Source organism: Symphodus melops, assembly GCF_947650265.1.
Source record: "Symphodus melops genome assembly, chromosome: 12".
Lineage (NCBI taxonomy): Eukaryota > Metazoa > Chordata > Actinopteri > Labriformes > Labridae > Symphodus > Symphodus melops.
In genome coordinates, this window is record NC_136702.1 from 19819804 (window position 1) to 19847291 (window position 27488).

At 39.8% G+C, this 27488-nt stretch overlaps 2 protein-coding genes across 3 annotated transcripts in view; one reads left to right on the forward strand and one right to left on the reverse strand.

Annotated features, from left to right (window-relative positions):
- Nucleotides 1-265: 265 nt before the first annotated feature.
- map3k19 (mitogen-activated protein kinase kinase kinase 19) lies at nucleotides 266-12853 on the reverse strand. The gene is made up of 14 exons (XM_079357980.1): nucleotides 12624-12853; nucleotides 11956-12150; nucleotides 10720-10874; nucleotides 10295-10459; nucleotides 6308-6459; nucleotides 5888-6119; nucleotides 5302-5438; nucleotides 4650-4678; nucleotides 2393-4552; nucleotides 1991-2083; nucleotides 1625-1863; nucleotides 1187-1439; nucleotides 864-1072; nucleotides 266-623 (listed from the first exon to the last, which is right to left on the reverse strand). The coding sequence occupies exons 1-14, from the start codon at nucleotides 12804-12806 to the stop codon at nucleotides 488-490; spliced, it is 4338 nt and encodes a 1445-aa protein (XP_079214106.1). The 5' UTR covers nucleotides 12807-12853; the 3' UTR covers nucleotides 266-487.
- Nucleotides 12854-16602: 3749 nt separating this feature from the next.
- Nucleotides 16603-27488, forward strand: part of ramp1 (receptor activity modifying protein 1) — a 57647-nt gene continuing 46761 nt past the window's right edge. The window contains exon 1 of one of the 2 annotated variants that reach the window (XM_079358203.1): nucleotides 16603-17456. In XM_079358203.1, coding sequence (XP_079214329.1) covers nucleotides 17399-17456 — 58 coding nt within the window. In that variant the 5' untranslated portion in view covers nucleotides 16603-17398. The remainder of the gene's footprint in view (nucleotides 17457-27488) is intronic. The other variant, XM_079358202.1, reaches the window with a different exon arrangement.

The following is a 27488-nucleotide window of genomic DNA, read 5'->3' on the forward strand; positions in this document are numbered from 1 at the left end:
AAGTTGAGGCGAGAGGAATCTCTCTGATTGGCTGTTCAGTTTAGTGAAACAGGCGAGAAAAAAAAAGAAGAAAAACGACAGCACCTCTTTTGTGCTTATTCCACTAGTAAAAGGCCAGGGGTTGAAAACGATAATTCAACTTTTTATCAGCCATTATTCTTGATTAGAAGTACCTACATTACGAGTACATTTTCTCAACAGCGTTGAGAAAATAGTCGTCACGTATCACAACAGTTATTTATCGGCCATCAGCTGTAGTCTTTTTGTCCAAAACAAAAGGCGTTGTGCGCCGTCGCCACTAGTTCTTTGCCGTCTGCTTGGGGTGTCGGGGCCTATTAAAAAAATTCCCATTTCTACAGGTCTTTTTTTTGTTTTTAGATTACTTGACTCAGATATTTCTATACACAGCGCTGGTGTCAGGTATACTGTCGGTAATGTTTTCAGAAACCAATCTTGGTGAAATCATAAAACACCCCCTTGGACAGACTTATTTTCCACAGAGTCCCTCTGCATGACTGCAGCAGTTCTTTTTCTGTATTTCCCAAGATTTCACTCCAGTTCCATTTTGCTGTATGAACGGATGCTTAAGCAGCTGCTCTGCAGATGGCCGTGATTCTGGGTCACTGGAATTGAGAGAAATCAAATGTTAAATAAGCGAAAGTATAACAAAACATGTCTGTAGATTCAGAATGCACTGCATTGAATCTTCTTTGACAAATTTCAAACTACTGAATTGTATTATTTTCATTTATCTATTTCAGTCATTTAATCGTATATGGTTGCATTTGGCAAGTACAATTGATTGATTGGTCGGGGATTCACAGGATAAAAGTGCACTGGCCAGAAAGGACAACAGGTCTCACCTTGTCAAACAAGTTTTGACTAAATCCTTTGCATTATCTGAAAACCCATCTGGTAAGGATGGCATCAACCCTCTTTGAGCCCCTATGTAGAACAAGGCAGCCATTTTGTCCATGTGAGCTAGTGGTGGTTTCCCTGTGGCCATCTCAAACACAGTACAACCGACACTCCATATATCCGACTTTCTGCCATATCCTGTCTCATTTATAACCTAAGGAGTAGAAAACGTGTCAAACACCATTCAAACCAGCAAACTCAAGATTGTTGTCTGTTGTCAAATTAAGTAAATATTACAGTTAAGACCATCCGAATGACCTCTACAGACCTCTGGTGCCATCCAGTATGGTGTCCCATGGACAGACTTGAGCAGATCTCCACTGTTGCTGGCAGTGTGGTTCACACAGCTGAGACGACGTGCACAGCCAAAGTCTATGAGCTTGATGACACCTGTTGGCATCAGCATTACGTTGTTTCCCTTCAAGTCACGATGAATCACCCTGTTTAGATGAAGATAGGTCACACCTTCCAAAATCTGATGGGTGTATAGAGCCAGGACACGTTCTGGCAGGGGACCAAACCTTGAAGACAGTGAAAACGTTTGTATTAAAGGTCAGTAAAACCATTTGGTTATAAAGAAATTGTTACTAAAGCTAGATGGTTTAAAGTTGTTCTGTTTTTATCCTGCACTACAACAAGCTGCACTGTAAAGTTCAAATTTGAATAACAATAAAGGAAGTCTAAGGTATTTTCGAATCCACCTAACCTGTGCAGGATGCTAGCAATGGATCCTCCTGGGATGTATTCCATGAAGATGGAAACTACATGCTTATAGAGTGAGGTCCCAAGGAAGCCCACAATGTTGCTGTGTTGAAGGTTTTTAAGCAGATCCACTTCCCCTTGAAGACGACTGTACTCTCTCTTAGCAGCATCAGGGTCGGAGGCGTCCAGGCTCACCTGCTTCACAGCGACCAGCCTGCCCTGGCTGGTCAGGCCACAGTATACCTGGTAAGAAAGCAAAAGTGATGTCTCCTGTAGTTTGTGTAATGTTTTCTGTATTTGTGGCATTGCTTTTGTGTCTTGCCTTAATAGGTCACATTAGTTCTTGTTAATATGTGCATACTATACTTACTGTACCATAGGCTCCTCTCCCAAGTACTTCACCTTTTGTCCATGTAATGGTGTCATCTAAAACCAACCCAGAGCCAGGTAGAACTGAATAAAACTGATGAAATACAAAGTATAAAGTCAACAAGTGTGAGTGTAACCGGTATACGTTTTGTAGAATTAAGGGTGTTTGTAATTTTTAACTCCATGTTTGTGAATTATTTTTGCTGAATTGCTTTAACGATCATTTTCATTTTAATATATGGGAAGTAAGGGAATTGGTTTTCAAGTTTCAAGGCCCTGATCCTTGTTTGAAGTGCAGTCCTGACACCCTTTTTCGTGGCTTGAAAAACTACCTTTTCTACGATGCCAATTGTCATAACAGTGTTTTATTAAAAGAAAATGATGTATCAGTTTCAACTTTTACCTTAGAAAAGGTACAGGGTACAGGATCTTCTTCTCTATCAGACTCCTCTTTCCTTGGTTCCACACTTTCAGGACATGAATCTATGGATACATCCCTCTCATCCAATGAGATAAGCTCCTCAGCGAGACATTGCAGTAGGTCATCTGTAAGTGGGCCATCCCCAACCTCATCCAGAAACTTCTGGTAAACTGGAGACATGATGGTTTTGCTATCGCTGCTAGAGGGTGTCCAAGTGTTTATCTTGGGTTGTTGGAGGCAGTGAGATGACTCAGAGACCGACTGATTTGCGTTTGCTTTCCAAGATTTTCCATTTTTCTCCTCCATAAAGCATTGTTCTCCAGCATGAGATAAAGTTGCTGGTGTTTTCTTGTCATTGGATTTCAATGCATCAGACCCGTTTTGTGAAAGATTCTCCTCTATGGTAGATAACTTAACCTTTTCTTGAGAAGTATCATGACAACTGTCAACTTCCTTAAAGGAAAGTAGCCCAGCCTCTGAGTACCCATTCAATATGTCAATTTTGTTTGTGCCCTTTCTTGACACAGGTGTTAGATGACGTTTCACCCTTGGTGGAGCGACTTTGGGTTTGCTTTTAGCTGAAACCATGGTACCTTCTGGCAGACTTCTTCTCGACTTAGTGTGGGCTTGTTTGAAAGGTCTTTGTTGAACGTTATTCGTCTTTCGAGTCGGTGCAGACTGCACTGATCTGTTCTTAACTTTCTCACAGGAACTGGAAACTCTGAGGTTCTCATAGATTGGACTGGCAAACATCTCATAAATGGCTGGTCCTTTGTCTCCACTCTGTATCTGCTGAAACATGTCTTTGTAGGTAAGAAAATCAACAGCAGATTTGGACCTTGATGATCCTTCTCCATTGGGTCTCGTCAGCTGTCTGGCGCTCTTTGAGTCCCTTTGTGGTAGATTTCCAGTTATTTCATTATTATTATCAAGAGTTTCTCTTTTGCTGTGTGCATGATACGTAACCTTATTTCGTGGCGATGGAGTGACAGTTTTACAGTGAGGGCTTTTCACGCACTTAAGCTTGGATTTTACTTTAGCAATTCTTTCCCTGCTGATTATCGGCTCATGGATTTGTCCTGTTTTCACTATGGCATGTGCAGATGGTGATGAATTCTTCCCTTTGGTCTTTATTTGATTGGGCTTGATCCTGTTTTCTTGTAATAGCATTTGGAAGGACTGGGGGTTCATTTGAATATTTGCCTTCACCTCACAGTTCACAACTGTTCTCTCTCTGTTCTGGACAGGTTTTGAGGCTTTAAACATCAACTCTTTTCTCTTGGCATCTACGTTTCCAGCTGGATTGAATTGCGGGGGTTTATCTTCAGTTGTCTTTAGGCCCAACTTTACATCCTCCCTACAAGGGATTGGTTTATATACAGGGTTGTCTTTGTAGTGCAAATCTTGCAATGTCCTTTCTGTTTGCGTAATGTGCAGGTAATTTCTGTTATTCACTTGTGAGTCTGTAACTATTGTACTCTCTTTGTTATATGTTGTCCCATGGATCATTACAGAATCTTTAGTAGCATTTGTAATGTCTCCTTGTTGTGTATAATTACATTTTTTAAAGGTCTGATCTTCGATCGACTCGGTTGTACAGTTCATATGGTTCACGTCCCCATAATAGTTTATATCTTTCCTGGTGCCAAGAAGATCACTTGTTTGATTGACAGCCTCTCCATCCAGTTCAGGCGCTGATCTGTGAATTGTTGGAGTATGACTTGATGTTTGCTGAACTTTAAAATGCTGCCTTGTCTTCCCCACCAAATCACCTTCACGGGAGCTCACATTGTTCGAATGCTGCAGCAATCTGTCCCCCAAAAACTTCAGATGGCTCTCTGCTGAAGCTCGTTCATTCAGATCATTTTTGTCTTCCGCTTCCTCATCATCCAGGTCAATGGAGCACTGGCTGCTAATACTGCTGCTGGAACCACTCTCCTCACTCCCGCCCTTGGTAAATCCCCGGGACAGTCTCTCTCTCCTCAGATGGGTGCTAGAGCAAAGTGGACTTTGGCTGATGGGTTTCAGGGGACCATGGGTCTTAAATCCTGGCTGAGTCGTAACATCCTTGCACCTGCTCCCGAGCGGTGCCAACAGTTTGGGTGTTCTTGGACGCAAAGTTGGCAAGATGCTTTGTGAGAACTACAGAGACAGATATGTACAGTTATTAAGTGTTTTTGTTTGCTGAAGGAGACAAACTACAAAATAAGAAGCGGATACACTTTTGATTGGAATGTACCTTTTGTAAAGATCTTTGAGAGCCAAGTCCTGCAGACAGGAAAAAAAGATTTTAAAACAAAATGCAGGCAGAAAACACGTTCAAGCTAAAACATCTCTCCCCCAAATCCATTGACACAACCCTGATTCCTTTGTTCACACCTCATCCCTTGACTCTTACCCAAACCACTCCACCCATACCATCATCCCCTCATTCCACATCCCTCTACCATTACCTTAAATATTTCATCTAATATGAATCAACCCCTACCCTTATCGCAGATTCCTCAACTCCTACCGTTATCCCTCAGCCATTACACCCTTCCTTCACGCCTTACCCCTACATTCATCCCTCGACCCTTAACAACATCCCATCATTCCTCGACTCCTCGCTTCATCCCTTTATCCTACATCCCTCAACCACTACCCTCATACTTCGTCGCATGTACGTTGACCCTTAGCCTAACTACCAAAACCCTTAGCATAACCTCCTTATCCCACATAAACTGACCTTAACCTTCCCATAGTCCTATTTTCATTGACCCCAACCCCCATAACTTCCTCCCTTTATTGCAATTAGATATTGCCATGGTTGCTGTTAGTGAATATTGCTATGTGATCGATATCTGGTGCTGATTTACTGATTCAGAAATGTATCATCTTTAGTTATTTACGTGTCTGGATGTGTGCTCTGGCTTGAATCATGGTGTTTGAACACAGAAGGGGTTCCATGATGCTTGGAGCTGATTGGCTGAACTGGCTGGGCTCAGCCACAGACAATCGGACAGGGGAGGATTGTGATGGTCTGTGCCTGTGAGGAACACATCAAAATTAGGAGTTTGGAGTTTGTTTAAGTCCATCTAAAGTATTGAAAAACATCAATACGTCAAGATTTATGGTTTGATTTTTACTCCAATAAATGTGAAACAGCTGTTTTAACATTGTTGTTCAAATATCCAACGTTCAGTAATTGTATTTGATCAATCATTACTTTTCCCTTGCTAGGGACGTGGGGGTTGGGAGTCATGCCAGAGAAAAAGGGAGCAAAGGGAGTTAATTTGTAACCAACACAGATTTTTTTTGCCTTAAATCATGATTTAGTTCCATAAAGGTCAGCTTAAATCACCCTGACAGACACAGGCTGGAATTCTTTTTACTACATTACTCCTCATGTTTGACAGGCTGGCACTGACTATTTATTGCCGTGCCTTTCTTGATAAATATGAAGTGGATACATTTCAGACATGTTATAGTAGTTACTTGTGTCTAGGTGGTACAGGCAGGCAGGCAGTCCTGGTACTAAGCAAACCAGATGAGGGAGCAGGATCCAGGTGGCTGCAGCGTCTCCTGTTGTCTCTGAGGCTTGGCAAAGACAAACGTCCTCTGTCGAACAAAAAGGAGAGAACACGTAATGTGAAGTTTTGCCTCATACAGTTCACATTTACAAAATCAGAATGGAGTTTCAAACGTTGAAGGGATTTGTTATCTTGTGCTGAAATTAATAATGCCAAAGTCCAATTTCTCTTTCTGGGAGCTGATGCAATGAAATAAGAGACCTGCTCAAAGACCTTTATTCTCCATGGAGAGCTTGGACTCGATTCAGTGGTGAGAGCTCCACGCACCAGACAATGAGCTGATTCACCAATTCACCCTCTCTCCCCCTGTGTCTGTGTTTCTAACCTGTTTGGGCAGAACAGGTTGTCCTCTGGACACAGTGACAGGTGCTTGCATACAGGACAGGAGTGAAACCAGATACGACACTGATGTACTGTTGATGTAAAAGTAAAGGGCTGTTGTTGACTAGGTAGGGTATGCTGTTTATACGTGAGGCTCTGAGTGAGTGGGGGGATGCAATGTGTACTGTACGCACACTAACTGTTTGTGTGTACACAACTGTTTGGAGTTGCGTATGAACAGATGTTGATGTGTTTGCAAGTCTGCACTGTCAATATCAACAGCTTAGTGTCATCAGCTTGTCATTTATTGTTTCTTTATAGCGAATGCCAGCACACATGTTGGTGTGTGTTTGTGTGTGTGTGTGTGTGTCCATCTGCTACCCCTCCCTGTGTCCTGGTAGACTTGCCTGATGTCACTCAGCGTTTCCATGGTGTTTTCGAAATAGAGGGGGATTCCCTTATCTGCTTAAGACACAAACACACACACACACATACAGTTCGGGTCACACTCAAATTATGAACAACGTGTACATTATTTCTTGTCCTAATATAGTAAGATTTAACCAGTGCGTTTTTGAAAATGAAATTTTAATTTAATGTAACTTTTTTTTTTAGCTGTTCGGTCTTTTTGAAGCAGTTTTCACGTGAGACATGATAAAGTCAAATATTATTCTGGGGATATCTAAGTTTATATACAATGCTGTTTTTTTTAGGCTCTACTTTTGGTAAAGTTGTAGATTTCAAATCCATATCATAACACTTAAAGTTGCCATGACAAAGTATGTTTAGGTTAAACTTTGATCAATTAGAATATGATAATACACAACACATTCTATACAATGATAATCATCAATATTCCTAATCAAAGAAAGATAAAAAGAGCATGCTTTACCTGTTGCTATGTCTGTTAATCCTCTCTTCTTCCATAGTTAGACCTCGTATAAAGATTGAATCAGGTATCTCCTCGCCCTGCTTGTTTCATCTTTCCCTCTGTGCTCTTTCTGCTCTCTTTATTTTACACATCTCCATTCACTCTGCCTCTCAACTATGCCGTTGTGAACTAAGGTTCTATGCAGGCAGGTTTCTCAGCTGAGAGGTGGTATTGTGTGTGTTTGGGACCCCTCCCACCTAAACACACCTCCCTCACTCCCCTCCCTTTAGGAGGTGATCTGGCCTATGTGATGGCCTATTTGGGAGCTCACAAGGTTATTTCCTTTTCTGTGAAAAAGGTCAAAAAGGGGGAAAGTGGTCTGTTTGGAGCTCTAAGTTAAAGAACCTTTCCCCCTTGATGAGTTTTCTCTGCCATGCCATCCACATTGATTGAAGATGCAATTTTGTCCAACAATTGTATAGAGGAAAAACTCTTTCAATCATCCACAGTTCACATCTTTACACATTCAAACGGAGTCCTTTTAACAGTCCTTACCTTGACTGAGGCTTTTATGCTGGTCAGATAGAGGCGGGTAACCTGGAGAGTCCAGCACTTTCTGAAACACACAAAAGTCCACATTTCCTTCATGATCTTTTCCAGTCTGTTAGCAAACAGAGACCTCAGAACCATCAAGCAACTTCAGTACTAAGAAACTAGAAATGACAAGACTAATTTCCAGAAGGAGTAAATCTTGTCTTATTTATGCTTGTATTAAAAATGTCACTTTCCTGTGTCCTTATTGTATTGGTAAATACTCGATAAAAGCTTGTATGGACTTCAGAGTGTGGATAAATGATACAAACACAGCACTGCCTCTAAACCAATTCAAGACAAATAAAAATATCATGTTAAAAAAAATGCATTAAATTGAGATAGATATCTCAATGTGGTTTCTGGAAGTCGACCTTATAATTTCAATCAACATAATCTTGAAACACTGTCTATGTCTTGATGTAGAAGACCGTGTCATTGTGCCTCTTAGTTACGCACACGGTGGCTTTTCCAGGTAAACCACCTGCTCCTATCTGCAGGCCAACCAGCTGCCTGCTTGTCTCCTCCATCTATGAAGACACCAATAACACAGCCGTTTGGCAGCTAAGTGTCCCATTTCCTAGAACACCCCTTCTCCACACACACACACACACACACACACACACACACACACACACACACACACCTTAACAGCCAATTGCTGCTTCCACTGCCATCGTACGTCTGTTGATCACGACTCCTGAAACTGTTTTTCTCTCTTCTTGTTTTTTTTCTTTTCATAATTGTTGTTCCCACCATCCAATCAATCACCAAATACAAGACACCTCTCTCCAAGTGCTATAAACACAATAACAGCTGTGACATCTTGATATACAAGTGACATTTTACAGCATTATCTTCATTAGCGTGTTGTCTTTTTATCACTTACCCCTGTTTGATTGTTTAGTAGAAGGCTGTTATGCTGGCTTGGTGTCTGTATGGTGGAGACAGCTGTCGACTGATCAGGAGGAAGGCTCTCAAGGTCCAACTCTATGTCCATGTCTCCAAACTCTGATTCCAAATCCTGGCATTGGTATGTATCAATGGCCAGCGATGACATTGGGGAACCATCTGGAGACAATCGGTTAACAGTTCTAACCCTTAATGATCTATACTGCAAAATAAATAAGGAACACTGCAACTTTATTTCCTCCCAGTTACAACCACACAGGGCTAATGGGTGCGGTCCATGTGCATACCCCCTGTGTTTACACAAGGTGAGGAAGAAGAAGTTTTGTAACAGGCCAAAAAAAAAAAAAAAAAAACACCATTGGTTACCATTTTCTGTTTGTTCTTTGTTTGTGTTTCATCTTTTCCCCATCCATGTGTGACATTGTTTCTAAATTGGCAACCTTGATACAAACTCTGACTCACAGTCTCTTGAAGGCTCTTGGCAGCATGTTTGCAAATACACAAATGAGCCTTTCTTATCACCTCCCACATAAGTGCAGCTTTGAGTGCCACTGCGGAGGTTTTACTCTGAAAAACAGGATTATGAATGAACTTGGTATGCTGCTCGTGTGTATGCACGTACTGTGTGTGTGTGTGTGTGTGTGTGTGTGTGTGTGTGTGTGTGTGTGTGTGTGTGTGTGTGTGTGTGTGTGTGTGTGTGTGTGTGTGTGTGTGTGTGTGTGTGTGTGTGTGTGTGTGTGCGTGCGTGCGCGTGTGTGTTCTCACACATGGCCATGAAAAGGAGGATGTGTTACATGTGAGCATATATTCTACATCTATAGCCCGACATTAAACACCTAGTTTAACATTTGACTTATCTGAACTAGTAATCAGAGTGAAGCCTACATGAGTAAGTGATCACGCATGAGGGCTCACTTAGCTTCAGTATTTGTTGTTTTCATGTAATAGGAAGACAGAGATAAAAAAAAGCCCATTTGCTGTCTGCAGTATGCAATAACAAAATGAATGGGAAACAGGGGCCATTGGGTCTATAAGGTGCTTAAGTCAGATGGGGGATGCTGTTTAGTGAGTCATCTGTAACCTGCCCATATAGGCAAATGTGAAGGGATGATTCTAATTCACAATTTATCTCATCTTTCAATACGGATGGATATATAATAATTAATTATCCAAATACTTCTGAAAGAGTGGGCCTATGTCTGGACAGTCCTTACCTAACCAGAGCAGGTAACTTGTAATGTTGGAATCAAAAATTACATTAAAGTGGCATCAATTGATTTGTTTGCAGTGTATGCTTCATTGTCCACAGGTTGTCCTCAGTCCTTGCTGAGTATAAATGCGAAACATGCAAGCAAACAATAGCAACCACCTTCCAAACCTTCAACCTTCATTTATACTTCCTGATAGATGTACTAACTCTTCCTTAAGCCCTGTTTTATCTCAACCAACTCATGGTGGACGTATGTGCTTCAATAGCTGCTAAAAGTACCACAGTGCAGCTCTCTGACTGAAACACTGCCCAATGCAGTCAGTAAAGACAGAAGAGAAAACTTTGTTTTTTCCCCAGTTTATTTAAAGTGACCCCATTGACATTAGATAGTCATTTAATCCATGTACACTGGAAAATGACTGAAGAAGCTCTTTATTGTGGAGTTTAAATGTGTACCTGTGTGTCTTAAGACCTCAACCATCGCATGGATGATCTCATCCTTCAAAGGGCTGTGGATCTCAGCTGCATAGTCCAGAGCGCAACGGCCACTTTGGTCTCGTACTCGCAGATCTCTGAATGCGAAGATAAGATACAAACGGATCATGCCAAAAAAAAAAAGACATCCATATCTGGGAATTCAGATGTTTAAAAATGTTTGTACACCTGTCAGAAGTTAAATGATGCTCATGCAACTTTAAGTCTTTATGAAGGATCTACGGATTCAACTCAAGACACAAACTACTCTTGCAGAAACATAATAAAAGGACAGTAACAGCTGCTGGAGGTAAAACTACGACGGAAACTTGCATGCATGAATGTGCGTTTTTCTTACACAGAGTGTCCCAGCAGTTCTTTGACCACTTCAACTGGTCTGTGTTCCCATGGCAACATCATCGCTATGCCCTCAAAGAGGTCAATGTCCCGAACAGCGAGCATCACAGGTGTCACGCCGTTGCTGTTAGGAGCATTCACATCCAACCTGTCTCTCTGAAAGTGAGTCACGCACACACAGAACACTTGTATGAAACTTGTATGAAACATGGGTTGCTAGCTCTTGGTGATTTGTTGAAACAGAGGCGTTTAAAAATGTAACTTGTTCATGACCTTTTTGTACACAAAAAAAAAGTAATCAAGGCTTTAAGTTCATGTATAATTAGGGATTGGATTGTTTTGTAGTTGAAATAGAATGAAATGTGTCTTAGTCATGATTAGTGTTCATGACACTTCACTTCTATTTCAGTCATGCTCCCCTTAAAACAGTAAGCCAGGCATCAACAAAGTAGAAGCAGAAAACAAGTACAAACAAACAAAACCTGTTACATTCAATATCCCAGTGATCAAGGACATTTTACAATAGCCTCTTGATCTTTCTTTCATTTGGAAATAGTATTAAGTTAATAGATGTCTTACAGTAAATAAACATTAGCTTTGGGTGTGCCAATAGCCTCGTGGTAAGTTACTGTTGGCTCCTGTCCTGCATGTCATTCCCCACTCTCTGACTTCTGACTATTTACTGTCCTATCTCTAATATAACATGAAAGCCAAAAGATAAACACATTTGGCTACAGCATTGGATAATGCTGATAAATGCTGGATAATGAAAATAAAGTCACCTCATATCCCGTCATATGTTACACTTATCTCGAGCCTTTTGTTGCACTGACCTTGAGAAAAAGACTCAGGCATGTGTTTTAATTGTTTGAATTTGCCAAAGAATCACTTTGGAAACTCCAACATAAAATTACACTATATTATTTGCCCTAAACAACTTAAATATATCACAAAATAATTATCTTTTCTTCAGTCAGGGATTAATGAGAGGTGTAACATTTTGTGAGATCATTATGAGAAAAACCTGCTGTTTTCAGTGGGACGCCTCAGAGAAACAATATTCACTCCTCGACTGACAGATACACAAACTAATACTACATACTAAATCCCAATTCAGAACATGACATATCAAGAAAATGCAAACTTGTGTCTTTGCAACAGGAAAACTTGCTTTGCTCTGCAGAGATATCCATAATGGCTAAATGTGTACGTGTGTGGGCTAGCGTTAGAATCTCACCAGCAGGTAATGCAGGGAATGGAGGTCTCCCTGCCAGGCAGTCTGCAGCAGCTGTTCCTGCGGAGGCAGATGAAGCCTTGACATCCAGCCCAAAACGTTCCGCTGGAGCTCAGGAGGGCTCACGTGAAGCGCTGTCAGCTGTGTGGAGTCACACAGGGTCAAATCAGCCCCGGCTTTCAGCAGGCGCTGTACAACCTGTTAATACATCATCAGGTACATTAATAAAGTGATACCGTTAGTAGGCTTCTTTAACATGCAGACATTTGACTTTGTGCAAAATGTATAAAATCTTCTTTTTACTATTTCAGTGTTTGGGAGAGACACTAGCACAGGGGGAGTGTCCTGCCTGTGTTAGCGGTAAGTCATATGTTTGTTTTGAACACAGCTCCCTGAGGAAGAATTACATAGTGAGGGAGATTTAGGTCATGTAAATCCCACATGCAGAAAACCAAATGTTATTGTTAACGACAGGAAACATATAACCTGTCACACAGGAGAATATGTATCCCCCTCTGGACACAAAATCTCTGACGTTTTCCTGTAAACAATGGACTGACATTAGATCTTCTCAGGACCATTACTTCTGAGAGTTAAGGCCTTTAGACCTATTATACACAACAATCACCACTCCCATGCCAAACTCTTGTTCACAAACACACATATCTAACCTGAACCATTCCTTTACGGCAGGCATCAATAAGTGAAATGGATCCATCCTCTTCTTCATCTTCAGAGTGAGAACCTTCCTCATGTCCAAGTCTCCCAACCTGGAATTCTTTATTTTCCTCCCCCTGCTCCATATTCAGCATCCCATCCAAAGTCGTTTTCTCTCTTCTTTCAATAATCTCCATCGTTGCCACTTTGCCTGTCAGTAGTAGGGTTAGTTGAGAATCAGACAAAAAAAAAATGCAAATTAAAAAACAAACAAACCCAGAAATCTTGCAGAGATTTATCCAATGAGGATGTTTCAGCTCAGTGTTTGTATCTTTGTGTGATCATTACTCTGATGTCAGCCTTGTGATGTAAGTCTCCGATGATCTTTTGCTCCCCAAAGGGAGGCCAAGGAGGAGTGCTGCGAGTTACTTCAATGAGATTGTCTCCAGCACTGACGGTGTGTGTATTTATGTAAACTCTGTAAGGGGTTAATGTTTGATAAACAGATTAGATAGATAGATTTGATAAACTGATTTACATTTTAAAGCAATATCGATAAACTACCTTAAGATAGATGTGAAAACAATGATTCTGCATCGAAAGGCGACTATGAGCAGATCCGAAGAAAAACTTGCAATTAAAAGTTGAATTTAAAACTATTCTGTACTCACTTTAGTGGCGTCATTTCATCACGTAGCTCCTGCTTTTCACAGTCCTGGATGGATTTGTCTGACTGCAGGTCTTTTCATTAGTTTTGTGGACATTTGACAGTCGTGTCTTTGATCCTTCCAAACAGACTCTCCACTCTAGAGTTTCCCTTCCCTTTATTCTGGTTTTCCCTGCACGCCTCCTGCTGTTGGTTTACACTCGGTTGCCTTGGAGACGGTCAGACAGGCAGGCAGGGTAGCTATGGGGTTGAAATGCCAGCAGGCTGTTTTGTTGCCTAACACGTTAGGGCAGTGTTAGACATAGTATTGATGGGTTAGGGTAGAGGACTGCATTGTCATATTAAGTGAAGGTGATGAAACTAATCTAACAGACCGTCCTAATACTAAGCTCTTATTAATATTTAACAAACTCCATGCAGATTTACTTCCTCTTGCAAGTGCATAAGAAGATACTATTTTCTGAACTAATTACAGCTATGCTTTATTGGAACCATATGAATTGTATAATGGATCAAACATCATTTAAGTCACAAATGATGAATAGGAACATTATAACTGGGATGGTCGCTTATTTATCCCGAGGGAAATGTTTCGCTCTCTTTTTGTGTGACATGCAGCATGGCCTTTAGACATGCACTAATAAAGAGATGTGAGAGTGAGGGGGCTACACAGGCACTGGCTGTCATGGTTTGGTCTGTGTTTTATTTCAGACTTTTGAGTTCTGTTGTTTTAGTTCACCCTAGTGTTGCTTGTGTTACTTGTCTGTTAATGTTTCCTAATGTCATCGATGTTTCTTCATTGTTTCCTGTATTACTTTGTATCCCTGTGTCCTTCTATGTTGTCTGTATTATTGTTATCCTTGTTTCTCTATTTGAGTGTGTATTGTTAACATTCTTGTGTTCTGGGTTTCTTCAGTGTTTCCTGATTCATATTTTAGTTCTGGTCTTCAGTGTTGTCTTGTGTCCTTACCCTCTGTGTTTTCCTCAGTCCTGATTGTCCTCACCTGTCTAATTAGTCTCACCTGTGTCTGATTACCCCATGTCTATTTAGTCCCAGTGTTTCTCACGCTCTGTGTCAGTTCAATGTAGTTTGTCGTATGCGCCTGTTAATTGTGATTCCTTGTGGCTCCCCTTGTTTTTTTGACAATTTGGATTTAGTCGTACTACGTTATTGCCTTTTTAGTCTCAAGGGAAACCTGACAGCAGTCAAAAACTTTTTTTGTGGCCCAGACCAGGAACGACCGGGAGTCCCCAACCTGAGGATCTAAGACTGCGGACTGGCTCATCTGGTGTCATTAGCTCTGTTGTGTGTGTAGTTTGGGGCCAGCCCCGCTCATGCTTTAAAAGTAAAATCTTAAAATTTATTCTAAAACCTACAGGAAGCCAATGTAATAAAGCTAAAATTGGAGTGATGTCATCTGTTACAACCAGTAAGAAGCCTAGCTGCTGCATTTTGGATTAGCAAGAGGCAAGACAGTGACTTCAGGAAAAGAGGGAGTTACAGCAGTCAAGTCGGGAGAAAATGAGGGCGTGGATGATCTTTTCAAGGTCTGGTTGGGATAGTATTGTTTTAATCTTGGAGATGGTGCATAGATGGCAGAAGCATGATCAGACAACTGTTTTAAAATGGGATTTAAAAGTGAGATTTCAATCAACTGTTATTCCGAGATTTCTGGTGGTGGTGGGTTGGCGAGTACGGGTCCGAGGCTGCTCTTTGAAATATGAGTGAGGTTTGGCGGGTTGAATACAATGATTTCAGATTTAGCATTGTTCAGTTGGAGAAGGTTTTGTGCCATCCAGCAGTTAACATTGTTTAGACAGTTTCTGACTGTAGCTAGGCTCTTAGTGTCCTCAGGTCTCAAAGGAAGGTATATCTGTGTGTTGTCTACGTAGCAGTGAAAGGAGACTTTGTGGCGTTCGATATTTGGCCAAGAGGCATCATATAAATGCAGAATGAAATGGGACCTAAAACCGAACCTTGCGGTACACGGCGAGTAATGTTGTAATGACCTCCAGAGATGGAGGAGGAGTGGTGACCGCAAAGGTTCTTTCTAAAAGAAAAGGAGTAAAACCATCCAAGTGCAGTGTCCTTAAAACCAACCCATTCTCCGTGATGATCAATTAAAATTGTGTAATCAACAGTGACGGAAGCTGCGCTAAGCTCTAAAAGAATTAAAAACACTTTGACAATTGTCTGGATAAGAACTGGTGGTTATTTGCTCTGTGTAATCTTGCTTTGCGTTCTTCAACAGAAAATGCTGAAGTCCCAACTATCTGTTGCTGGTAGATGAGGTGAAAGGCTGAGGTAAAGACTTCGTTTTTCAGTCTTTTCTGTTGATCTGATGTAACATCATTAAGCAACATAAAGGTATTTGGCAGAGAACAACATCAAACAACAAGCTTGAGCTATAACAATGATCTGTACAAACCCACATAGATGAGTCATCTTTAGGCTTTTTTATAAATAGACCTCTTTACACCGGGTTTGTACTGCAGCAGTAGACACTTTTTATACTCTTCAAAACAGTCCCACAAACACCTACTGTATATTTAAAACCAGTTACAGCAAGAAACAATGGAGACATATTCTCAAATTATACATATACATTAGTATGATATTTTGTAACGGCAGTAAGTAATAAAGGTCATTTAGTGTACCCCATTAAAATCAACATATTTTAAATTAATGGATCGATGAGGTGAAAAAGTTTTCCAATCTTTTGGGCACATTTCAGGAAAATTTGTAAAATAAATGAAACATTTGTTAATAGTTTCTGGTTTGCTTTAACATTTTGAGTTATATTTCTTTTGTTTCTCACAAAAAAAGAAACGCAGGCAAAGAAATTGAACAGTCAGCATGAAGCAAATTAACAGCTGAAGGAGAAATAAAAATTGGTCCTGGTAGACCCCTCAGAGACGCGCAGCATCCATCATTCTAAATAGGGTGTAAGGTTTCTGTTGGCCGCTAGGGGGAGATGTTGGGCAACTCTGCGTTCGTCAAACGCTGAAGCAACGCTACGATCCGCTGATCCACCTGTCTGTCGAGTCACAGGTGGAAACTAATTCTAGAGTTGTTATGATGCATATTCGCCATTAAATACCATTCATTTAATGGATTCAGGAAATTACGTCATTTCACATATTTTTGGTGAGCATTAAACTGTTTTTTTTTATTATTTTTTTTATAGATATGTTAATGACTCCTGCAGTCTACACAAAGCAAAAAAGTGCAAAACAAAAAAGGCCGTCAAGAATGTCCCTAAAGCTTATAACAGAGAGAAGAAAAATAGACTTACATTCATCATGCCAGTAGGGGGTTAATTAAATAATTGTTCTTCATCTAGTTCAGATGGCGTCACAACATTTTAATGGAATTAGTCGAGGCTGCGTTGGATTACTGTTGTTATTCTTTTATTCAGCCACTTTATTAAAACTTGTTTGTCATGCGCCGTTTGGCCGCTGGTATGTATTCGATTAACCAATGGAAAACTACCATTTGCAGCCCAGTTCCTCCCCTTTCATCCAATTCACAATCACTTCCCCTCCCTGCTATGTAATCGTTGTGTTTGGGTCATCTCTGTGTCCCCTCCGGTCACCCACAGCCGTGTCCTCACCGAGAGAGCCAGTGAACCCTGACACGGTCTCTCAGATCCACCGGTCCCGGGCTGGCTGCTGCGTCCCGTTGCGCACAGAACAATACAGTTTCCAACGCTGCACACTTCGCGCGCGCTCCGGATTCTTTCGGGGTATCTCGGGACAGCTGGTGAAAGAGAGAGAGAGGGGGGGGGAGAGAGAGAAACAGAGCTACAACTTTACGAATGGATATGATTCATGTTTGGATGACAGAGGATCGGTGACAGGAGGACTCGGGGGAGTTCAGATTCAGCAGGAACAAGGACGAGGCTTGGCCCCTCTCCTCCCCCGAGCAGTTTGCGTAAGGTTGTACATGCAGAGGCTTCTGTTCTTTGTTGGCTTAATGACCGAAGAGAAACTTTAAATGGATTTCCTCCCTATCAGTAACTTGTGATGTTACCTGTTTTTTACTCTTGGAGATATTGCTAGTCTCCCCTCTTCGCTTTCCTTTCCAAACTTCAGTCAGTGGGTCTTTTTTAGAGCAGCAGGATGGGATCACAGACCGGCGCAGCTCTGCAGAAACAGACGCTCCTGTGGTTCATTGTAGGTGAGTGTCTCACCCTGTGGCGTTACTGATGTGCGTGTAATGAAGATACAGTTTACAGATACATATACATATACAAGTAATACATTTAAAGTGTGTCCTATGTTTTTTGTTCTTGTAAAACTAAAGCGACATGTGGGACTGAGATTCATGTTCTCATGTTTAAAAAGTGGTTAAGGATTGTGTTCGTTTTTTTAAGCTGATGTGCATGATTTATTTTCTCTCTCCTCTTTATCAGAAGAGAGAGGAACCTCTTAATTAGTAACATTTTACTTTTCAACCTGATGTGAATTTAGTTGGAATATTTTATACTTCATACTTAAAATATCCATATTTGTTACTTGGGTTCTTTGTTTGTATTCGGTATAAAAATACTTTAATACATATTTTTTCATTGTTTGATCATAAAATACAATATATCTCTCTTTATCATTCCACCAGTTCCCTAACCTGTTGCTTTTTGATATGGTATTATCTAATAAATTGGAGGATACTTGTTGGTTGTTTTTTAAACCTGGTCTAAAGTAAATACGCTCATCTTTGTATTCACTGGTGCTTAGTGAATCTAGAAAGAGAGTTCAGAGGTTCAAGATGGAAGTGGCTTGAGTCATTACAAAGTGTGAAGGAGACCTGTTGGGACATGTTTTTGATTTAAGATGAAGTCTTCTTCATTTCTTTATCAAGAAAGATTTGCGCTGCAGAGAGCTGTGAGAGGTTTTGTATCATTCTGCAGCCTTCTGTTTGGATTGAATCTCAAGTTATTCTTTTGCCTTCTGTTTGAGTTGATTTGTTTTCCTCTGTAGCCTACTGAAGAAAATCATGTTTCAGGACAATCTAATTTAGAAAGACTGAAGTTATTAAATAACACGCCAAGTCACCGGATGACAAACCTTTTAAGTCATTTCATATTGTAATGATGTACACAAATAAAAACAAGGAAGAAAAATACACACATTTGATAAAATGACGTAACTGCATCTCTGTTCTGCTGTAACTTTAGCGCAGCTGTACTGAGGTGGACATTAAATGAGATGAAATAAGTTGAGGCTAAAGTTCTTCATTTTTTTTCTGATTTTAGAGTCCTGTTAGTCTGGTAGTTATAAGATGTTTAATGGGAAAAAAATCATTAATCAGATTTTTCTTTTTTTAAAAATCAGGCCTAATTCCTTGTTTATGCATGAAACAAATGAAATCAACATGAAATACATTTTAAGAAACGTACTTATGTCCCTTTGCTGTTGTTTAGTTAATTTAATGATTGTTAATGGAAAGTCAAATTTGAGGTAAAGTCAACTCATCTATTGAACAAACTACCTATTATGTGAAGATAATTAAGATTTGATATCAGTGCTTTAATTATTTGCCATTATTCTCATGAATAATCAAAACTTAATAACAGATTGTAATAGCTTTATTTACACAGCTTCCGAACTCTTACACGGTGAGAGACAGTGTAAATGAATTTATCAGACAGTGAGCTAAAGAAGTGCAGTTAATGCATTTCAAACAATGTGGGGACTAAACAATTGAATTACTGTGTGTGCTACTTTAATCAGGAGAGGCGTGCAAATGAATTGAAGAAAAAGAAAATATGGGGAAGTGAAGGGTTGGACGTGTCACTGCATGAATGAACTGCAGGAGGACAAAGACAGCTGCGTTATGATGGACAGGAGCAGTGCCATTGAAAGATGTGACCAGGCGACGAGAACGGTTGATGACTATAGGAAACGAGTGCTTGAACAAGAACACAACACAGTGAACACAACACGGCATGAGAAATGAATGATAAAACCAATGTGCAGTTTTACTGACTGAACTTTTGCAAGAGCCACGTCTCGATTTTTACATGAAAGACATTTTTTTCCCACCTCGATTGACTGTCATCTTTTGTAATCCATGGGGGAAATCGAGGAGTTGCAGTTACAGATTTAGGTCATTATGTCAAATTTCATTCATGCCGAGCAAACATTTTAGTTTTGCATAGAATTAAAGTCAATATTGTGTCATTTATCTAAACAGGAAAATCATGCAGAGCGCTGCTTCTGTCCTTCAATGAAACAATCTTTCCCTGAGTATAAGCAGGACACACATGTGCACAGAGCACATTAACCAGACACTTTGCTCTTTCATTGGTGAGTCAGACTTTGAACATTGTGGTTGACTGATGACTGAGATCATTGTACTCATAACTGAGATATGTAGTATGTTACTTCCTCTATAATAACAGCCAAAGCTGTGAAAACTGCATGTTTATGTGGTAGCACATTTTAATTCTTGAGTCAAGATCATGGCTAGAACGAGAAGCTGCAGAGGGTCAGATCAGTGAAGAGCATTGCGTGGCTCCTTCCCACAATAAATGCGTTGACAGAAGACAAAGATATACAGTATTGTCAAAAAAACATATGAAAGCCATTGTTCTTTTATGTTTGTTTAAATAATTATTAATCACTAAATTCCAATGTGTTTAAAAATCAGTTATTTAAAATATAAAAACAGGTAAGGAACTTCTGGTAGCTCGAAGGTTATACACAAACTTTTTGCTGTTGTTGTCTCGGCTGGAAAAGGGAAACGGTTGATGTCAGAAGGTGAATATCTTTTTTGACCTGTCAATTATCAGTGAAATGAGACAGTGGTGTTCTTTTCTGTCCCTGCGTGGTACAGCGAGACTCCGTCATGGCTTACCTATGGTGCACCTAAAGGGACAAAATAGCACACAATAGTGAATTTAGTTAACATTAACGCTGACGGCATTCAAATGATTATTTGTTGCATTTGTTTAATATGAAAGGTTGTGGTTTATATTATTAATATTCCAGCTAGAAGGAGAAAATATGTTTTATAATGACAGTTTAATATTACAACTCAAGGAAAATGTATTTTTTGGTTAACTAGACGATAATGTGTATCAGTATTTTGTTTCATTTAATGTGTTAAACCAAGTAATTACAACTATGCTTCATACTCAAACGTGCTACTTGCAATTCTTATCAAATTCAGTATGTGTCTCCTCCTGGTTTATGAACGGTCCGTTCTGTCTTTGCTGAAACAAAATGAAATGTTTGTGTACAGCCAAAAAGAAAGAAAGAAAAAAAAAAGGATCATGGCGGTGAGAGGGACAGAGTATTGGGAACACGCTAACATGTTTCAGTTATCGAGAAGGAGAGATTGCCTAAGATAACCAGATGGTAGGAGATCAGAGGAGAAAAAAAATAATAAAACAGGGATTGTAGTCAGGAAATGGGGAGAAAACTCCAAGAGCTGACAGCGTGCAGACTGAAGCAGAGGTTGTGTTTCTGCTTGACAAGATAGTAACATTAGTGTTGCTGTGCTGCCTTCCTTTGCTATGACATGCTATGCTTCCCTTTACTGTGGATAATTTACCCTTAGGTGGTCCACACGCTCTAGATTCTGCCATATTGCCCAGTTATTAGAATTACATCCATGGCAATGTGCATACACGAGTCTCTGTGGGAGTAATGAAGGGAGGGGTATTTGTGAAGCTGTCGTGTTCAAATATCAGGAATATTACTTCAAAATCCCATAGCTTGGTTACATTAATCGAGCCAGTGTAAAGACAGTTAGTGTGATCAAAAACACAACATAAGAGAAAAAAGAGAGGAAGGAAAGAGATAAGAACACCGTGGTACAGTCAGTGTTTTAAATGTTGATTGTGTTTGGGGACTCTGTATTGTCTGGCAGATGTTAAGAACTCATACTCGGAGTGGAGCATGTGATACAGGTCAGACAACACTGACAAGCAAAATGTGAGTTTGCTTGGAGGCAGAACAACATTTTACACATGAATACAGCAGAAATTAAATAAATCTTCTGTAAATATGTCTCTGACATGTGTCTTAAATATCACGACTGTCTACAATGAGTGAGGCGTGCGGGTCCTGCTGGCTGTGTTATTTTTGGACCGAGTTTATGTTGTGACGGTCTTATTGCGTGAAAAGCAGTTTAGGTCGAGGACTAGAAAAAGAAGAATAACATACTTTCTGCTTATTTGGATGTCACAGGCTAAATCTGTCTCGATCATTCTGTGTCTATTGTGCAATATGAAGCTATTAGTTAACCCAAGTGTGCTAACATTAGCCTGCTAGCAAAACAATGCAGGCTACAGGTGATTGCAGCTCAATCCAAAAAACAGTTTTCTTCACCGCTTGTGCTTAAAAGTGCTTTATTATGGTGCTTTTTAATTGATAACTCCTTCATTCTAAGGAGAGTGGAGAGGGGTTGCAGGTGTATCGCTGGAGGCGAGCAGAGGCTTCAGAACAGTGGAGTTTGTTTTGGTATCATGCTGGTGCTCAAGGGCAACATCTACTGGTTAAAAAAGTCACACATTCCTTTAAAGACTGGACATGCTTTTTTCTAAAATTTTACACATTTGATGTTTTATTATTATGCATTCAACGATCTACTAAATGCATGTGAAGGCCATTGAGCTGAGGAAGCCATCCTTTATCCATAACCATCGTGTGTTATTTTTTAGGATTGCTGCATGCACATTTACAGCACTTGTAATTTTAGACTCATGAAGACATTCAGTTGACTTGGGTTCATTTTTTAACCTGTAACACTGACGCTAACCACTAAATGTTTTACCCTTTGCTGAACTGAAACATGAATCTCATCCCCTAACCCATGAACCGCACATTTGTCATGGTGGAGTAGGACTGGAAATAAAGTGCTGTACACACACACACACTGTGACGCTCTCCGACAAAGGTGTTAAGTAAAGCTTCCTCTGCTCTTTGCCCTTTGTTTCCATTTTGAAAGGCTTCATGTAGGTGTTCTATATTTACAGAAAAGAGAAAGTTATTACTCATCGCAGCTGCCCCAGGTTGCGGTTTTACTTTTTTCACCTCATTCACGGAAAGCGGTGTTGCAAAGTTTTGTTCTGTGAAATCACTTTTTCAAAAGTGATTTATTTCCCAAGATCCCTAAATAATAATCTCCACTTCAGCTGTTCGTTTATCATTCGAGGACACTTCATTCTAGTCAGTCATACACACATTTATAATGCCTGGCAGCATAATTTGATAGAGCCTAGATTTGATCAATAACCTCTTCCTTTAAGGCCATGACAGAAGTAGATTTTTAATTTTCTCTGGTTATTTTTTCGCTACAAAGTAAAGAATTGATAAATGATAGATCATGATAGAATGATAGATAAATAAGGGGTTTCACTCTGTCCTGTACAGATATGACTGAATTGACACACAGAGACATTTTAATCCTCTTTCCCTGACGTGATCGTTCTTTCATCTGACATCTCAGGATTCAATTTGAATTCCTTTGAAATATTTCACACACACAAGCGAGCAACCAGACTGTAGTAACATGACAAAAGGGAAAAACTTTGAGCTTTGTCTCAGGGGGAAACATATGGCAAATATGACATTCAGTCATTCCAGTGTGACTGGAATGACTGAATGTCCTATACGTAAACAATCAGAGGTTGGTAGAGTAGGATGTAGCTCAAATTTGAGGCTCAGAGGTGGTGATGAATGATGTCTGGTGGAGTCGGTGGCTTGTTACTTTGTTTTTAATAAGTTTTAGTGTTTGTCAAGTTTAAATCAATTTCTCTTGTGGGATGAATAAAAGTCTGAAAAGAAAAGCTCAAGTTAATTAAATGTAATAAGGTGGCTTGATTCAGAATCAATCTGGCTTTAAGAAATCCAGCTGATTAAATAAAGAGTTTTAGATCTTTAAAAGCCCATCTGTCCTTAAACAACAGACATCCTTCATTCAGTACTTACTGACTAATCCCCATTAGTAGTGTCATGGCTGTGCAGTAAACCTTCAGAAATGAAGACATCTCTCAGAGTACTTACTAAATCTCAAGAACATTTAGATGTTTTTTGTTAAACTAGGGATGTGAAATAAATCTCTCATAAAAACATCTGCTGCCATTATACAATCTTGGAAACTATTTGCAGTCATCTAAGGATGTTTTAAATCAATAATTGGATACAAGTGCAGCTAATAATCCAATTTGTTTCCTGCTACCAACTCCATTCTTATCAAATTGCTAGTCAGATTGTGAACAATGGTAAAGGAGAGGAAAGTCGTGGCTTGAAGTGCTGTAATGTGAACTGTGGGCTACACCGGAATCCTCCAAAAGTGGTTGTTGCTTCCAGAGGCCGTATCGCCATCGATGATAGTTGATGGATTAAAAGATCGGGAAGATGCTAACCTGATTTGAACTCTGTTTTCTGAAGCCACGTAGAAGCTATGTAAGAAGCTGTAAATACATGGATGAAAGCTAACAGTATCTTAATGGGATATTGAGTATAAAGAGTCCTGCTTGTGTCCAATTGATTGATATCAGTCAAAATTCAATTTCCTTTTGGCTACGTATATAATCTCCAATGCAGAAGAGAAATATCTGGCTATTTAATGCTTCTATTGTAATAAAGTCGCTGCTGACTTTGCTTTTTCTCTGAAATCAGCTGTCAACCATAGCTAAAACTATGCCAATGGATCTTCCAAAGCAACACCTTAAATACTTATTCAGTATTTGTTCAGGACTTTTTCAATAGAGCTGCTTTAAGAATGCAGTTTTACCCGAACAAAGACGAGTAATGACATTTTCATCAGACCTCTTCCGAGCCAGAAGTGTATGGAGATAAAAAATAAAAGAGTACATTATGACATATTTGACTTGTTTTTTTGTATTGTCAATTTTTTTTTCCATAAATGGAAATAGACTGTAGGACAGAAGACAAGATACAGGCCTCTTTATGACGCCTTGAACAAATATGTGTTTTTTACGCCAGAGTTGAGAAGCCTGAGTGTTTATCAAGACAACTGCTTTGCCATGTCAGATGTTGCAGTTTGTTGGCTTAACATCCTGCATCAACAGCAGGCATAAATCTTGATTTTAAGGCAACAATGTGAACTCTGAGAAATGAGTTAACCCCCTACTGCTGCAGAGACATTGCAGGATTGTGAGATGTTACCCCCAGAGACGCAAGTGTTAATTTTTGTCGGGTTCTTTTTTCCCCTCTATAAGGCTCTCCTCTCTCCAGAGAACGGAGAGTGCTAACAAGCACAGGTCTCAAGCAGTATTTCATGTGTATCTGGTGTGAAGGACTCTGAGGAACAATTTTTAGAACGTTCATAAATCCGCAGATGTAGAGAGAGAGGGGACAATGAAAGTAAGAAGCAGTCTAATAAGACAGAGGGAGATAAATGGAGTAGGAGGGGCTGGAAAGTCAAAGTTTTAATCGTGTTGATATATGTCTGCCTCTGTTTTGTATAGTGTGTTTTCACGTGTGTTTTTCCTAGAATGTGTTTGTGTGCGTGCTGACTGACAGCCCCGCCCACACTTGACTTTGGCTAATTAGATAAATGGTAAGCTGGGGATGAAAGGATGACAAGGAAGCAAACAAAAGTAGCCATGTTTTCCTTTTGATGGAGCTGTTTTTCATGTGTAATATTAAATTACCCTGTTACACACTTCCTCTCCCTGTAGAGTTTCTTTTTCATCAGTTTTCTCTCCCACCTCTCCACAGAGAGTCTTCTTACAAGAAGGATAAATACACATATCAAGAGTGACAAATAACATTTCTGTTGCATAGTTCAGTAAGATGTTTTCTGCTGGAAGAGCCAATAGAACACAGAAAACACAAATAATGACCCAAGGTTGTGCAGACGCTCTGATGTGAGGATTTTCAGTATTGCAGCTTTTTGAATCTGCTTTGTATTCAGCTTTTGTTTGCTGCTGCAAAAGCAGTTTACTGCAGAAAAAAAAATCAATACCAGCTCACTGACTTCAAAATTATTTCAGAATTTGCTTTAAAGATCTTATTTCATTCTGTGTTGAGAGGATAAGTTGGTCTAAACACCCATTGTTGAACTCTTTTGAGCTGCTCTACACTTTTTAGGAGAGAGATTTTTTTTTTCTCTGACATTTTCACTGGCAGACAGATTGTAAGCTACTCTTCATAATAGATTAAGTGTATGGATACAGAGAATTAACCTTGTCAAACAGGCTACAGAAATTAACCAATAACCTGTGTTTGTGTATGTCCACAATGCACTTAACTCAATTATTATTATTATTATTATTGTATCCACCTCCCCAGAGAGTGTTAACATGAATCAATTTATGGAAACAGTTGATGTTCATGGGCCCCATTTTCATTTATAATTTATGACAGCACTTTAACTACGGAATGGTTCAGGTTATTTTTTTAATACTTTGGAAATTATTAGGTGGCTATAGCTCAGTGGTAGAGTTGGTTAGTATAGGATCAATCCCCAGCTCCTGCAGCCACATGTGGAAGTGTCCATGGGCATGACACTGAATCCTAAATTGGTCCCGATTCTTTGTCAGTAGCATATGAATCAGTGGATTAGTTATTGACACTTTACATATATCTGCCATCAGTGTGTGAATGTGTAAGTGTGACCTGCGATATAAAAACCACCTTGAGTAGTCAGAAGATTATAAAATTAACGTAAAAAGTAAATTCAACAAGTCCATATTGTCTCCTTTTTACTTCAGCAAAAAAACAAAAACAAAAAAAAAAACACGTTTGTATCATCTGCATACTCTACATTTTGTCACTTTACACAAGATAAAGGACCCAACACTGACCCATGGGGGAAGCCACAGAGAGAGAGAGAGCTGCTAACACAAGTCATGTAGAAGCTGGATGATGATAGTTTGTACAGAATAATTGTGATCGGCTATGTGTAAACTAACCTACCAACCTGATTGGTTGTTTGATTCAGAGCGGCTTTTTAAAAAAAAAAAAGAAGATATAAAGGCACTCACAGACAAGTTTATCTAAAGGAACACTTTAATAGTATTGCTAGTGAAAAGCAATGTTCACAATTTATTTTAACTTGAATTATAAAAAGGTATTTTTTCTTTTTGTAGCTTTAATGCCATGTGTTAGAAAAAGACATGAGTCTTCTCGTCTTCATAGCTGATGGACAGGCCTTGTGTCTGCTCTTTAGAGAGTTAGTCCATTATCTCCCCATACGAAGTATGTGTGTCTCGTTACCTTTTCTTTTATAAGATCAAGATTACAAAAAAATGTACGAGACCAGAAGCAAAATCTATCAACACTACATCCCCTCATCCTCTAAATCCAAGTTATCAGCCCTCTCATTGTGAACTGCAGAGCAGATTTTACAGTCCATTCATCTTGGCCTCTGTTCTCTCGCATTACATTTAACCTTACATAACAGTGGCATAGTGAGCCTGTCACAATAGGTCACTTAACCAGTGCATCAGACTGGATTCCTCTATTCAAAGATTTTACTTCTAAGTGGCAGATCTGCTTTATAAAAAGCTCAGGATTACACGTCAGAGTGGTTGTGTGCAGGCTTCAAGCCCGCAACACCAAGAGCTCGTGACACACTGTCACACCACAAAGCCTGAAATGGATTTCTACAAACATTTATCTAACCAGACTGTTCAAATAGTAACACATTGATATTTATAGCAATGGCCCGAGGGAGGAGAGACTGAGGCATAGGGACATCCTGTCGTAGGGAGCTGTCTCTTCTAACAACAGTCTTGAGCTGCTGACCGCTCAGTTCCTTAGCCCGAGCGGTTCATGTCTTCTAGGCTACAGTAAAGGACAGAAGGACACATTCTGGATCAGCTGCAGGATCAGCAGTTTGAGTTCCACAACCTGCTGGGGGAAAAAATGTACAGAGATGGATAGATACCCCTGCAGTAAAGTAGCTGAGAGAGCATATTAGAGCATGTTTAAAATCAATATGTCCCTAATGATTAAAAGACATCCCTCAGATTAACTGAGGTGTATTGTGTTACTAAAAGCAATTATCAGTAATAATAGGATTATCTGCTGTGGACAATTAAACGGAAATATAACATGCATAATGTTGTAGGTTGTCCATGTCTTGGCACAAATGTCCACTTGGATGATGACACACTGATTGTAATTAATACGTTTTTCATCTTTTAAACAAAAAGATCCAAAGTAAACTTCCCTGTAACATCCAGAGTTTTGGAAAAAGTCCTTTTTGGGGGGGAAAACACCAATCCTT

Bases quoted from the DNA above. Each gene is read 5' to 3' on its own strand.
- map3k19 (XM_079357980.1), bottom strand. From the start codon at position 12,806: ATGGAGATTATTGAAAGAAGAGAGAAAACGACTTTGGATGGGATGCTG. The intron at 6,120-6,307 runs GTTAGAAACACA...TATTAATTTCAG, and splicing joins AACCTGTTCTGCCCAAACAG to CACAAGATAACAAATCCCTT. The intron at 1,073-1,186 runs GTCTGTAGAGGT...TCTACTCCTTAG, and splicing joins CATACTGGATGGCACCAGAG to GTTATAAATGAGACAGGATA.